Here is a 14696-nt window from a genome sequence, read left to right as displayed (position 1 = left end):
AACACACACGGTTTCCCCCTGAGGACAGTGAACCTTTTAGACTGAAATGTTGTCAGCTGAGAATCTGCTGCACTGTCCCAAACAGCCAGTTTTTGTCTGCTCACGCACCCACTCTCACGCACATGCTCTGGGAATATGGTTACATGTGCAGTTTATCAGTTCATCCAGTTCTGAATTTTGCAGATTTACTGTTTATATGGTGTCACTGTCCTCTACTCAGATGGATTAGTTATTTACACAGATGCTTTTTAAAGCTGAATAGACAAAAATGTGTATTTTTTCTCCTTATTTTAAATTTTCACCAAGTTGCTTGTGTTCACATTGTTTTTATTAGTTTTGAGATATGATACTTTGTTGTAGTTTGACACATTAAAACTCTATTACAGTTGGATAAATGACATTATAAATAGATTATATTGTTAGTGTTGTTTGCAACTTTATTCTAGCTCTTCATCTGTCATTAGTCACCATCCGTAACGTCAATTTAACTTCCAAATCACATTATTCCTTCAACAAATCGCAAACATACATTAGGTTCCTTTAGGTCCTAGAGCTCCACCAATGCCCTTTGTGTTGAATTGATGCATACATTTCAGCGAGGAGGAGCAAAAATACAATAAATCTACATGCCGTGACCTTCCTAACTGTTATAGTTGATTACATGTGTGACAAAGTGATAAAATCATCTTCACATTAATCGTAGTTGGAACCTATATGCAGCTGTGAGTCTTTTTTCCTAATTAACTTGACGTTGCATACACGTGTTAATATTCATGCAATGCAGTAATTACAGGTTAATTTATCCCAAGAAAGAGTGAAATGTGAGCTTTATGTTCTTGTTAGGTAACACTGAACTTTCTTTCCCCATTTTTGCTGCTTTTCTGACAAATAACCCACAGATTCCCTAAAATTAGTAGCAAAACTTAACCTCTCTGATGATGCTAGTTGTTATGCAGAAAATAGTAATTTGATTTTGAAGTAACTTCTGCATTGTCTCAATCATAGGAGTGATGTTACATCTAACTTTGTTTGAGAAATAATCTCAAAATAATGTATATTGTTTGGTTCTCCACCTTTGCAAGTAGGCTCCTCTATGCACACTACAGTGAATAAAACGACAGTTATTTTTTTCCAATTTCACGGTGAAACTGTGTCTCACCATAATGGTTCTGGTGTTAACAGATTCCAGATAATCTCTCCTACAAATTTATAGAAAGATATCTCTACTGCCGGTATTTTATCGTGAGATACATGTGAAAACGTAACAGTATTTTTTTTCCCTTCATATAAAGGCCAGTAGAAAAAGTCTGTAAGTAGTTGATGGGCAGAGCCTGGAAAAAAAAAACACAGGTACAAGAGATAAGACTTTAAATAATGTCAATCTGCCAACCCAATTTTTACAAAATTAAACAATTAGGGACGTCACTTTTGGCCCTTAGAAGTTGTAATATCACGTTTCCTTGATTAATGGTGCCAAAATGTAAGTTGCAGCCAAATATTTTCCAGGGAATAGTCCATGACAGTGACATGTCTGCGATGCATGACTCGGGGGAGTGGGTCACCGGCCCACCCTGCCCTCCGGTCCACCTGTCCTCCCAGCCAGTCGGCTGGGCATCCAGCTGTCCGCTCAGCCTATCAGCCACTGAGGACATACAGGCCTTGTTAGCTCAGTCAAGTGTGTCCATTCACCCCACAGCCAGCCCTTGCCCCAGCATGCTTACCCCGATAAAGCAGTGCTGCTCTGTATCCCAAGGTCAGCATGTCCTGGGTGTTTTTGTAAGATGAGCGAGGGGGTGGAGGGAAGTGTTGGAGACGGAGGCTGGAATGGATAGAGGGTAGAGGACGGAAATAACAGCGGAGGGGAGTGTGAATGTGTGTGTCCGTGCATGCATGTGTGCACGTGGGGGTGTCGGTGTGTGTGTGTCTGTGTGTGTGTGCAGGATGGGGTGGAAAGTGGGTCATGGTGTGGTCTGTATGCGAAGCACCAGGAGCATCATATTGACCCTGAGGGCTGCTGTCTGCTTCTTCTCCCTCTCACTCATCCACACCCAAAGGTCCCGTCCTTCGCCCTCATATATCATCTACGAGTGAAGAAGACCAGAGGGGTATCAGAGACACCACGGATCTGTTTCTTTGCTCTAGAAAATCTGCACATCTCAATCGCTCACATCGCTTTATGCAGTCTGGGGAAACGACTGAGTAGACACACAGATAATTAAGCTGATCAGTATGAGAAATGTGAGGCACCAGTGTACTACAGAGACACCAAGTAGAAACAACCAGGATCAGGAGACAAAAGTCTTTAACAAAGGTTTCCATCCACTGGTAAAGACATTGTCTATTATTGCAGTCTTGAGTTTCCAGTGACTTTTATAACTCACTGAAACACGTGTCTGTGACAAAAAACTCCCATATTTTGGCTCTTTCATAAATTGATTGTAGGCCTTCTGCAAATATGAAAAAATCTGCTGGGTCATCAATGTTCATACAGAAATGTATATAATCAGATAACTATTCCTTTGCCATTTTCACCTCCGTTATGTTCTTTTGGTTTCCGTCCACAAGCGTCTGATTTATCTTTGACGCCTCTGGACAAAATTCGTGTAGTTAAACTAAATCTGTTGTCTTTCTGACTTAGATTTATTTCTTCACTGTCCACAAAGTCAGTCTAAAATCTCCATTCTAGTCTGATTTAACCATTTCTTCAACACTTTTGATGTGTGTTTTAACTCATTGTCTTGTTGGAACAGCAAAACATCCCCAGAGCATAATACTGCCACCACCATGCTTGACAGTTGGTTTCTTGGGGTGAAATTCCTCATAGTTTCTGCTCCAAGTGTTTGAAAACTTTTGTTCTTGACTGTATGTAACTGTGTCAGAGAAAATTTGGGAACTTGTTAAGTGAGTCTGTCTGAAATGGAAAGTATGATTCTCCAGTCGCCATGACAGCAGTGGAAGTGGGGTTATTTATGGTATACTGTACAGCTATCATCGGGAGAGAGAATTGAAGGAGTCTGTATAAAAGGTTTATGGTGCCTGGAAAGCTAAACGTCTCCAGAGTTCTTTTTCCTACATAAATATACATAGAGTGACTGCAGTGAACTTCCCTCCCTGAACTACTTCAGAAACTCAAGCAACACACTTTATAATCAGTTACATCTACAGATGCAAAGTCCCCTCCTGGCAGGCAGGGAGCCATTCTGTTTGCAGGATAATCACAGTGTGACCTCCAAAGGCTTTGTAACTTATTTATGGAAGCATTTTTGGAAATACTGTACAGCTTCATTACAGTGAGGAAGTAAAGTGGATGTATGACATTTTAATTGTACATACAATTACTGATGTGTTTTAATTTCATAGTATGTAATTATTGTGATTAGGTTTGTCAAAGCAACCATTAGGTATGCATGCTTTAATGTGGATATCTATAATGCATTGCATGTAGACACATTTATTGTTCCTGTTAAATTAAACAGGCAATGTTGTCTGTCCTTTTCTGCAAATCATATGTGTGAATTATGGATGAGCTCAACTTCCACGCGTTCCTCCATTACAGAAAATTCTGAAATCCTAAAGGTGTTAGACTTGATTTGCACCATGTTGCATTTCACTTCAGTCAAAAACGACAGACGCAATTGCAAAATTGCATTCATAAAAGCTGAAGACTCTGTCATTTAAAGATGGAGTCGGAGAGTGAAAAAGGGAAATGAGTCCGGGGTTAATGTTGGGTTGAGTCGTGAAGTAGAAATGGAAAAAGGCAAAAGAGGATGAAAATGAGAGGAAAGAATATTTGATACGTGGAAAACACTAGGAAATAAAAGAAATTGCTGACACAACCGTGACATACGAAGGCAAAGAGTAAAAGTGAGTGGATGTAATATGTGGTGGTTAAATGAGACATGGGAAACCTCCACTGTGTTTGGATAATGTGGTGGTTTTGGAATGTTGTGGTAAAATATCAGGTACGTACATGCTGATTGGAGCTGTATGAACCTCCCATCTCTCCTTACTCCCACCTTCTTACTTACTGGCTTGTATTTTCACACGGAGTTGTAAAATACTGTTATTTAAACGATGGTTAACTCCAAGCTGGTTGCTCTTTTAGAATCTTATTTCATTCCCTCTTTGATCTTGGTGTAATTCTGTTCTTGGTTGATCCAGCGAGTCCTTCTGGTAACTGTGTGCATGACATTTAGATCATTTAGCACCAAGTATTACATTATTATTTTTAGAATGGTCCCATAGAAAGCCAGCGTTGTAATTCCTGGAAATTGTCCAGGAAGCTGAGACAACAGTAGGGTTTCTCTTTGTGTAGTGGTTCATTTATGGATTGTTTTTAGCTGTAGTAGACAGAATGTAGCATATATTATTACAGCACAACCTGTGGCCACTGACAGACTGTGTGATAGCATGATGGTTTAATCACCGAGTCGTTTAATATTTAGTATTTGCTCAAAGTGAGTTCCAATCTGATGGCATTTTTTTAGATCATGCAAACTTTAAGAGCACCACAGCTTTGAAAGTCAGTCCAGTGTATATCAAGTGAACAGCTCTACAATGCATCCGTGTTTCTTTAAGTAGGTGGACAAGTAAAGCTCTGGTATGACGCTGTCGGAAATCTGGTATCGAGAGTAAAAACCTGCATTCTCTGCATGCATGACAGGAAATTAAGCTGTAGTACTTTGTTGCTTACTGTTTAATACTTTAAAACTTTAGGATTACAGACAGTTCTGTATTGGTAGATAGAGAGGATTGTTGGGGTTTAGCTGGCCATGGGCATCATGACAAAGACTTCTGTGACACCTAATAGCCTCCGAGCAGAGTTCATGGGTTTGAGACAAACATCTGTCTGTTGGCTAAAAGAGCAAAACTGGCACAAGACAAATGTCCACTGTGCTCAATTTGCATTATCAGTTAATCAGTTATTGATTGACAATTTATTTTATTTAAGCTGACATAAAGGATCAGACTTTGGTTTGTGTCAGTGCTGATTAGTTAAAAATATTCCATGATCTGGACATCTCTAGTTGCAGTATATGGTGTAATATTCTGTTTTATTGTTTCTAGTGTCCAATTTTGCATCTACTCTTGTCTCAGTACAGAGAGATTATTATGTTGTGTGTCTCACATTTAATCTCGGACTAGATTCAATATATAGTGGCTCACAAATTCCACAAATCAGCGTCCATAGCATGTATACGTCATTCTACAATGCCTTTCATTAGATGTAAAAAATACTATTGTGTAACTGAAGTGTTAAATTGCTGTTCAGTTAAACCTGTGTGTGTGTGTGTGTGTGTGTGTTAAATATATAGAAGTGAAAGAGTGAAAAAGGGAGTGAATTCAGAGACAACCAGGGTCTCCAGTTTCTCTAACAGCATGTGTTTGGATTGGAGGACGAACGTCATGCAGACATAGAGGGAACATGCAGAAGTCACACAGAGAAGCCACAGTCAGCCGGTGGAGGTTAACCTTTCTTGTGAGGCGACAGTGCTAATCATTGCACCAATATGCCACGGCTATACTACACCAACCACTGTTAGGTCCTGTGCAAACACAAGCCAGCGCAGGATCCAACAAAACAGAATTTCTATCATTGATGCTCTTGAAATTCATCTATTTTCATTCTCTCTGGGTGCATACAAACCACTGTGCCTTGACTTCTTCTTGTTAACAAATAGCCCTTGTTCTTCTGTGATTTTCTAAGTGGCGTTATGGACAAGGCAAAGCTCAGTTGTTCAGGTATAAAAGCATCCCAAGTATGTTGCCGTTACCATGACCGTACGCACACCGACACCACTTCTTTGTAAGTATGGGACAAAGGGTGCACACCTTTGTATTTTTTTCTGGTTTTATATTAAAAATATGAAAACTTGTTGAGCTGGAGGATGAGCTCTCAAAGCGAAAAAAGTTCAGGCAAGTTCAGTAAAAACACAAATAGGCTCCTACATCCAGATCAACGCTCGAGAAACACTTTTACACTCCATTTTGCACACATTTTATATGCTTGTTCTGTGGAGCAACGGTAAATTTTATCACTAAAAAAATGAAAAGTAGCCATTTGTATACATTAAACAGCTCAGTTACATTTACAGTTTATCTGTAAATCGGCACATCTACATACAATAGATACACGGTAGTTGGGGGGGAAATGATCTAATTCCCATCCTGCCTGTTTTTGTGTGTATGTTTCTCTTCTTTCTGACCCTGCAGCTGAGCCTCGCCTCTGCTTCTCTGTGGGCCTCTCAACACACCTGTGGGTACATCATCAAAACGTACAGACGTGTGCAAATACAGCAGAATGCTTCATTTTCTGTTGTTTCTGCAACAAAAATATTGACATAATTGTGTGTAAAGGAGGGCACACACAAAACAAAAAACATGCCAGCTATTAACTGCATGCATTTTTAATGCATTTTTCTGAAACTAATGTTTGATTTCAGATCAGAGTAGTCGCTGCGCCTCTGTTTCCACTTTAGTCCTCCTGTTGTTGGTCATTCTTTAATCTCATTTAGATGTTAACTATCACCTGCTTCCACTTCACATTTTTCTTTATTCCTTCTCTCAGGATGCCGCGCTTCCATGTCCTACCTCTTCTTTAATCCTTTTTACGTTCTCTCTTTGTACAGTGAAACCCATCTGGCCCTTGCTCTCACTCTTCCTCTGTCTTTTGTTCATCTTTCCATCCATACTTACTTGGCGAGTGCACCTGCTCCAGTAACTCTTTTCCCTTCATCTCCATAGGGAGCAGTGTGATTGAAATGTGTTATGTATGACCCTCAGCACACGCCTGCACAAACACACACACTGACCACAGGTGCTGGATTTCCAATATCCTCGTCTCCCTTGTATGATTTGGTTGTTTGGTGAATTTAGGGCGGCCGTCGCACAAACATGGACAGGAATAACCTCATGGATTCAATTTTGCCATTTGGGTCAGTCGGTGGGGATGTTTTTGAAAGAACGAGCGCCTCTATGCACGTAAACCACCTCCACGCACAGACACACACATGCATGCAAGCCAGTTGCAGCATGGCCGTGTACACACACTCGCACACAGGCGGAGGCCAATTTCTTTTTGTGTATAGTGGGGTCAACTGTTTGATATTGGTGGAATTCCGTATATTCCTTATTGGAAAAACCCACAAATACACACTGAAAAAATACCAATCTGTTGTGGTCAAATGGAATGTATTTCTTATACTTTTTCATCCATGGGCTGCAGCTTGAGTGAAATAGTGTCATTATTACACTGGGTGTGTATCAGAGAGAGTTATTTGTAGGTCTAAAAGTGCCCTCTGCGCATCAATATGATATAAACCGTGATATTAAAAATGATCTTGGTTGAATTGTTTTGGGGATGTTGTGATATAAACGTGCCAGTTGAAGACGTTTGCTAGTTCCTTAATAGAAAAATCATTTTAACTGTACAAAAACATCCTAAAATGAAGCTTTCAGACTATCGCAGTGGAATTTAGCATTTTTTGCTAGTCATACCACCAAGACACTAACTGGCTAGAGGAAAACTCCCATCGGCGATTGATTATAGTGTCTTAAATGGTCCCATGTTGTCTCCATTTAGCTCATTAGTGTGACCTATCACAGACAGTAAAAGTTTTCTAGTGCCAGCAGTGACAGTAACACTCATTCATGCAGAGTGTAAAAGTACAGTCACCACTCTGCACACACTTCATGGTGTTTAACACAGGGCTAGTAAAGACTGCTTTTACAACACACACACACACACACACACACACACACACACACACACACACACACACACACACACACACACACACACACACACACACACACACACACACACCTACCAGGATGCATGTCTTACCCTCCGAGCCTTTTCTTCATCAGATAAAAGATAAGTCAACAGTTTTTGTGCACATTCCGTTGACATAAATTCCCACACAATTGCCTGATGGCAATGACAGGCAAAAATAACCAAATGACTGTGCTGCCATTGGCTATACACCTTCGCTGATGCAAATCTTATGCAAATAAGAGATTCCAGAGATTTTCCAATAGCAGCATTTCTTCATGTGGAGGAAGTTTATGGACACCAAAATGCTGAGTCACTGGAGGTGAACTCAGGCAGCTGCTTTCTCACACTGAGATTAGAGATGAACAGAAAATTATTCATACTGATCTATGAAATAGTAAAGCATCATGTTCCCTTAAAGGAAATCTAATGCAGTTCAGCAGCGTGCAGCGTTCTTATGATGGAGAATATTGCACTGCGTGATCAGTCTACAAAAAAAAAACCTGATGATTTTTTTTTTTACTGTTTTTACTATTTATGTTGCAGTTTGTGAAGTTCCCAGTAAGGAGAAGGATTTGTGCTTCAGAGGTGCCACTATAGCTATTTTTCTATTGAATAATCAGTCAGTTCATCTTAATAATCAAATTTATAAAACAACCAAAAACCAAATGTCTAATTTGTTTGAAGTAGTTTTATTTTGACAAACTGTATTTTGTTGTGAAATGCCACACAGTTCGACATGTACACAGGTTTATGTATAATAAAGCACAAGTTTTGGGTTAAACTAGCAACTCCAGCGTCTGTGTAAATAAAACATAGAATAAATAATTTCACTCACATTTCAGACTCATTCTTTTGTCTACCAACAAAACCAGATAAATATGTGAATGAAAGTAGCGTTATTAGGAGTTTGATGACCTAAAATCACAGAGGAAGATGAAAAAAACCCAAATATTTAATTGTAACTGCTCCTCCTTTCCAATTCTAGCCAATTTAATGCAATTTCTGCTGCTTAAGTCTCCATTTTATTCATGATTTAAAGTGCACATTATTATAGATAATAATACAAAACCCTGCATTCTTTCGATTCAGAGTGATCAGGTTGCAGCTGGAAGTCAGATTTTCTCTTGTGACAGCCAGGACAGTGTATTTTCATGACATGAATGATGGCATTAATGTCTTGATAAGTTTTCAGATGTGATGAAAGTCTAACAGAAGCAGCAGCTGTCACTGCCAAAGTGACAGCGATTGTCAGAACAGAAGAATCGTCACTCCGCGCCCCCTCTGTAGAAACTTTGTTAGATTTTGCTTGCATTCTCCAAAAATACAGCACAACAAAGCGTAGCTTGACCTGATTTAATGTGTTGAATATCCAGTGCCTGCAATGCATTTAAACAAAGTGCATTTGTGGGTTAGCTTTGAGCTAAAAGGCACTACTTCTGAGATACCACAATATCCTGCATTCGACTTTAAGCCCTCACAGTTAGAAAAGGGATTCTATTTTTAATCAGTAGATTCATCTCTGAATAACTTGCTGATTTCAAACGTATACAGAGCAAAAAGCAGCTTTCAAACAAATATCTCCAGCAGTTCAACTTGAGCACATGTTTTTATCCGTTAGCTTGCAAATTCTGCTGAGTCTGTAGATTGTTTCGCAGATTAGTGTGCCTGTCTTTAGCGTGTGTGTTTGTGTTACGTTGATGGAGAGCTTGTTATTGTTGGTCTGGAAAATGTCCCCTGGGACTGAGAGCAGACAGCAGCCGCACAGCTGAGACCACTCCCACTGTAGCGCTGCATGTGTGTCGCTTTCCAGACAAATAAAGGTGGGAATAATGAGCACCTTTAGCCAGCTGAACGCGCTGCCTCTTCTTCACTCGGCCTGTTTTTCGTTCCTTCATCACACGCACAGCTTTTGTAGCTTCAGGATTACTCAGTAGATTTTCTATTATTAGCTTTATCCCAAAACAAGAGATCATTCTGCACAAAAGCCCAAACAAACAAACCTGCCGATGATTCACGTCCAAGCAGTGACTCACGTTGTTTCATCGCTTTTACAAGACATGCAGCTGTACTTCTGTTTTTATGAGCCATCCTTAAGTCAGTCACTAATCAGCTGACACACCTCAAACCCCAAACTGTAGCAATATATGTATTATTTTACATTTCTAAAAACAAGGTGGTTTCGATGTTCGTGTAATTTAAATCTAAAGTAGTTTCAGATCCATTACCATGTTGAATTTTACCTCATCAGACATGTTTTTCCCTCCAGCAGTTAACTCATATCCACTTATTGAATTAACCTTCAGTAGTGTGCAATAAGTACTTCTCTACGCTTTAACACATTTATAACTATTCTTATTTATAGTACTGTATACTTAGATATTTATTTTTAAATGTTATGCTTACACTTTTCTACTTATGTTTATATTTTTAGCCCATATTTTTATACTCATGTTTATCTTAAATTTCTAACAGTTTAAATGGCTGCAATGTGAGCAACTTCCCCTCAGAGATCAATAAAGTGTTTCTGATTCGGATTCACACTCTTGTCAGTTTGATATAGTAAAAATTTTCAGTATCGTTTTTCAAAAAGTTGAAGCCACCCTGAAGCACTGATGGCTCCCTGAGAAAGAGAGTCAACAGACACGTCCCTTTATTCTGAATAATTAGAGGAATTTGCACCATCGCAGTTTGCTGGTGTGCGCTTTTTGTGGAGGAGAGTTTACGCAAAGAAAGGCATGGTACGGTTGGTATTCTCTCTTTTTCTTCACATTCTTGGACTTGCCGTGTTTTTCCCAGAAAGAATACTGTGTGCATATATCAGATTAACGAATGCAAGAAATACAGCGTGTGTGTGTGTGTGTGTGTGTGTGTAAGAGTGTGTGCATGCTTGACTGCAGCAGGGAAGTGGATTCTAAGTGAAATATCTGGTTCAGTGTGGCGTAAAGGAGCAGGCTTCCAGCTCCCCACCACCATAACTCCCCAGTATGTGTGTCTTTGTTTGTGACAGCTCTCCTGGCAGTGCCATGCTAATCCTGCCACCGTCGTCCTGAGTGGAAACCGAGCTTAACGTCACAGAGACCAACACACCCCTGTGTGTCTGTGTGTATATGTGTGTGTGTGTGTGTGTGTGTGTGTGTGTGTGTGTGTGTGTGTGTGTGTGTGTGTGTAAATGCTGATTAAAAAAACCTGTCTAAATTATCAGTTAAATTGAATTAACTCATAATGTCAGCAGGCCTGTTTTTGAGCATTAACAGCATTGGTGTTTGTCTTTATTATTCATTGTTTACTTTAATTCCATTGTCTAATTCTGTCCCAGAAGCTTATTTGGCAAATTACAGTATAAAAGTCGGTCGTAGATGTGTTTGAAAGCTCAGGACTAGTCAGTAAGTACACCTTTGAGGCAGGATTGTTGTGTCGCAGACTGTTTCCAAATTCTAGAATCACCTCCCGTGTTAAAAATATAACTCTATTTGAAAATGTCCTCAAAACTAATGGCAAAATGACTGAGTGTAAAAGATGAATACATTTTGTGAATACAGACGATAAATCTACATGTTTGAAGATGCCAGGAAGTTTATAATCCACCACAGAGGCCTAACTGTGTCAGATCAGGTTCAGGATTCGATAGGATTCTTTTGGTAGCTTTATGGTCTGTATGTAAAGTGCTGACATTATGTTATTGTAGATTTTTAAGTTAAAAACCATGAAAACCTTTGTTGATTTTAGTGGAGGCAGAGGACATCTGAAGCATAGGAAAGTGAAACAGACAATTATCACTTAAAGTCAACTCTGCTTAATGCGACCCAGTGAAATAAGGCCAGTGCAGAAGAGGCCTGTTTTATTGGCACTTAGAAACTTAGAGTCAGCATTCTTCATTAGCTGCAGGCAAAACAGACACAAACCAAAACATATGTACATGGAATTAAATTCATTAAATGAGAAGGGAGCTTGCAGATCAGCATATTAGGGCTGTAACGGTACATGAATCTTTCCCTGTTCTACCGGGAACATGTTGGCAGCGCACCAGCATTTGACTATAATGCACATCTGAAAAGCAAAACCATCAATGATGGTCTTGCTGGTTCACCTGATCTGTCTGTATGTCTCTGAGCGTTCCGGCCAGGTAGGTAAAATTCATTAGAACAAAAGTGTCACTCTCTCACAGCACAAGTGAGGAACGTTGAGCTCCACGCCTGCCTACTGCAGTAACAGAGTGGGGTCTAGAGGCTTCTCTGTGCACAGCTGCCCAGCTAGCATCTGTCACCCGTTACCACCACAAGGAGTTTGAAAAATCTGTGGGAAGCACTAAGCTATGATGAATAAATAGCATTCATTGAAAACAGCTTGGCTAAAGCATGGCTGGGAAAAGTCATTTTGATGTCAGAATTGAAACGTTAAAAAGTGCCATGCCTCTAAGAAAATCACCCTTTGAGGTGGTTGGTGCTGCTAACCTTAAGGCTCAGATTATCCATATGAAAAAGAAAGAATTACATATACCAAACGCTAACCTCTAACTTCATTCCTATTTACAATCATTTACATAATGTGGTAAGAAATAATTAATATGTCAGACAAGTGATGAAAAAGGCAACCTACCGTTAAAACTTTTAGGTTCACCAAAACTGCATGCTGGTGACAGAAATATATAACGGTTAGAAACACCAGTGCAAAACTTGGTCTTTAACTGTGGTACCAGTTGTTGTTCATCAGGTGTAGCATGTTAGCAGGGTTAGCCTTGAAACATTTATGGTGTTCAGTCAGAATGTGCTCAAACTTTATGACTAATCGACAAATGTGGACCTCACACTGATGAACCAGGCTTTTGTTCAGTGACAATTCAATAAAGTTTTTTTTTTAAGACAAGATGGATATATCCTCTGTGTTGACAAAAAGAGAGAAAGGCAGTGTTACTTTGTGAAATTTTTATAACTGAACTTTGACTGACAGTTGTTTTAATCAACATTTTTATATTTAATTTATTTTTATTTGAATGCAAACAGCTGAGTGTTACTGCTAGTATGCAACGTTTGGATGCTTTAACTTAAAATGTAGGTGTTAACGTAGCTTGGCACTTATGAATGTTTCATTTTATTTCTAGAAATAAATAAAAAAAATTCCCTACTACACTAAAATTGTAGCAAACCATGAATGTTGTGTACTGTTACCCCTCTAATGTTCTCCTTTATAACATCTTAAACTCATAAGATCCCTTTGGAAGACTGAAGAGAGAACACAGATCGGCACTGTTTTGGTCATGAAAGAAAAGTAGTTTGTTTCATATCTTTGCATATGAAGGAGAATTTAAATTCTCATTGAAAAGTAGCATTTGGGAGGCACTTTTGGAGAACACGCTGACCCGTTGTGTGAGTTAGATTCAAAGAAACTTCGCCAGTAACCGATTAGTAATTCTGCTTTTTCAGGATGCTGTGTGCTTTTGTTAAATCCTGCATTATATGATTTGTTATGTGAATATGTGTCGACAAGATCTGTGTTTTCCGTTCTGTGTAAAGTCGTGTTTGTCTGATCTGTCTCTCTTTATGTTTTGTCTAATCTACAGATGACCCGACAGAAGCGGATGTGTGGTTGCTGAACAGCTGCACCGTGAAGAATCCTGCGGAGGACCACTTCAGAAACTCTATCAAGTACTTCAAACACACCTTTACACCTCCACCTTTATGTGACTTCACAGTTCAAAGGGTTATTGTAAGAATTTGTCTGCAGCATTAACTGGATGATAAAACAAAACCAAAAAATAGGTCCTATTTTTGGAGTATCCACTGTGAGACAAGTTAAAACTAGTATTACAAGGTTTATAGGTTAGTGTCCTGTCATTTTGAATCAGAATCATGTGTCTTTAAACATTAAAACCAGAGAATAACGGCAGCTTTCATCAATTAATAACGATTATATGTATATGAGACTAATGGAACAGTGTGGCCTACATCCTGGACTATCTTTGGTTATTTTAAAATTCAGTTTTGCGACTCCCGCGTAGCCAAAAATGTAATTATGGTGCTTTTTCTGCAAAATGCATTTTTTCCCCACATGCATGAATATGTGTATGTATGTGCTGCATATTTCCAGCTTGTTGCCCTGTGTCAGTTTCCACCTACTCGCTGTTCTGCTGGTCTCTCTCTCACACACACACACAGACTTATTTGCATAAACACAGAGAAATTAAGCTCGAAACTGTTTTGCATTTTGATTAATTTCCCTCCATCGGGGCGCACACACCTGGCGGCTGTACGCTTTTGTTTGAGCCACTTAGTGATTTTTACTGTGCTTAGAATCAGAATTCTGCTGCCAGAGACAGTTTTAAGGGTGAAAACTCCAGATCTTACAAAAATCAGATGCCGTCAATAATCAGTAATAATTTAACGTAAACTTATTGACTGTTAATGTGATGAGCTGTAACATTCTGCGTGTGTGGAGGAAAAGAGGACTTCGATATCCTCATGAAACGTCACTTCAGAGTCATGTAAAATTAAGATAATGCACTTGAATCCGTCTCCAGGGACCTCTAGAGGAAATGCATTGGAACACACTCAAGTATTGATGGCTTACAGAGTGAGTTATAATCAGAAATTTAATAGCGCATTTTTAATTGAATCTAAAAAGATATATACTGTACATATCTTGACCCGTGCAGTGAGGTGATCTTGGTCCTCTGTTATGCTTTTGGGGGACATTTTTGCTGACATGGTTTGGGTCCATTTGGCCCCGTGGAGGGAAGGGTCACTGGAAATCAATAGAAAGTGGTTCTGAGTGATCACCCTTATCCTGTGATGATGCATTTCAATGCAGATGGCCTACTGCAGGATGACAGCGCCTCCATCCACAGGGCAGGAGGTCTCAGCGAGAGGTTTGATTGGTATGAAAATGATGTGAATCTTACGCTGTGGCCGTCATCACATCTCAG

At 39.4% G+C, this 14696-nt stretch overlaps 1 protein-coding gene across 1 annotated transcript in view; it reads left to right on the top strand.

Annotated features, from left to right (window-relative positions):
• cdkal1 (CDK5 regulatory subunit associated protein 1-like 1) overlaps window positions 1-14696 on the top strand; it is a 280453-nt gene that overhangs the window by 29916 nt on the left and 235841 nt on the right. Inside the window, exon 4 of the mRNA XM_022193047.2 lies at window positions 13335-13419. Within this exon, the coding sequence (XP_022048739.2) occupies window positions 13335-13419 (85 nt within the window). The remainder of the gene's footprint in view (window positions 1-13334; window positions 13420-14696) is intronic.

Source organism: Acanthochromis polyacanthus, chromosome 12, assembly GCF_021347895.1.
Source record: "Acanthochromis polyacanthus isolate Apoly-LR-REF ecotype Palm Island chromosome 12, KAUST_Apoly_ChrSc, whole genome shotgun sequence".
Classification (NCBI taxonomy): domain Eukaryota; kingdom Metazoa; phylum Chordata; class Actinopteri; family Pomacentridae; genus Acanthochromis; species Acanthochromis polyacanthus.
This window is presented reverse-complemented; position numbering and strand designations above follow the sequence as displayed.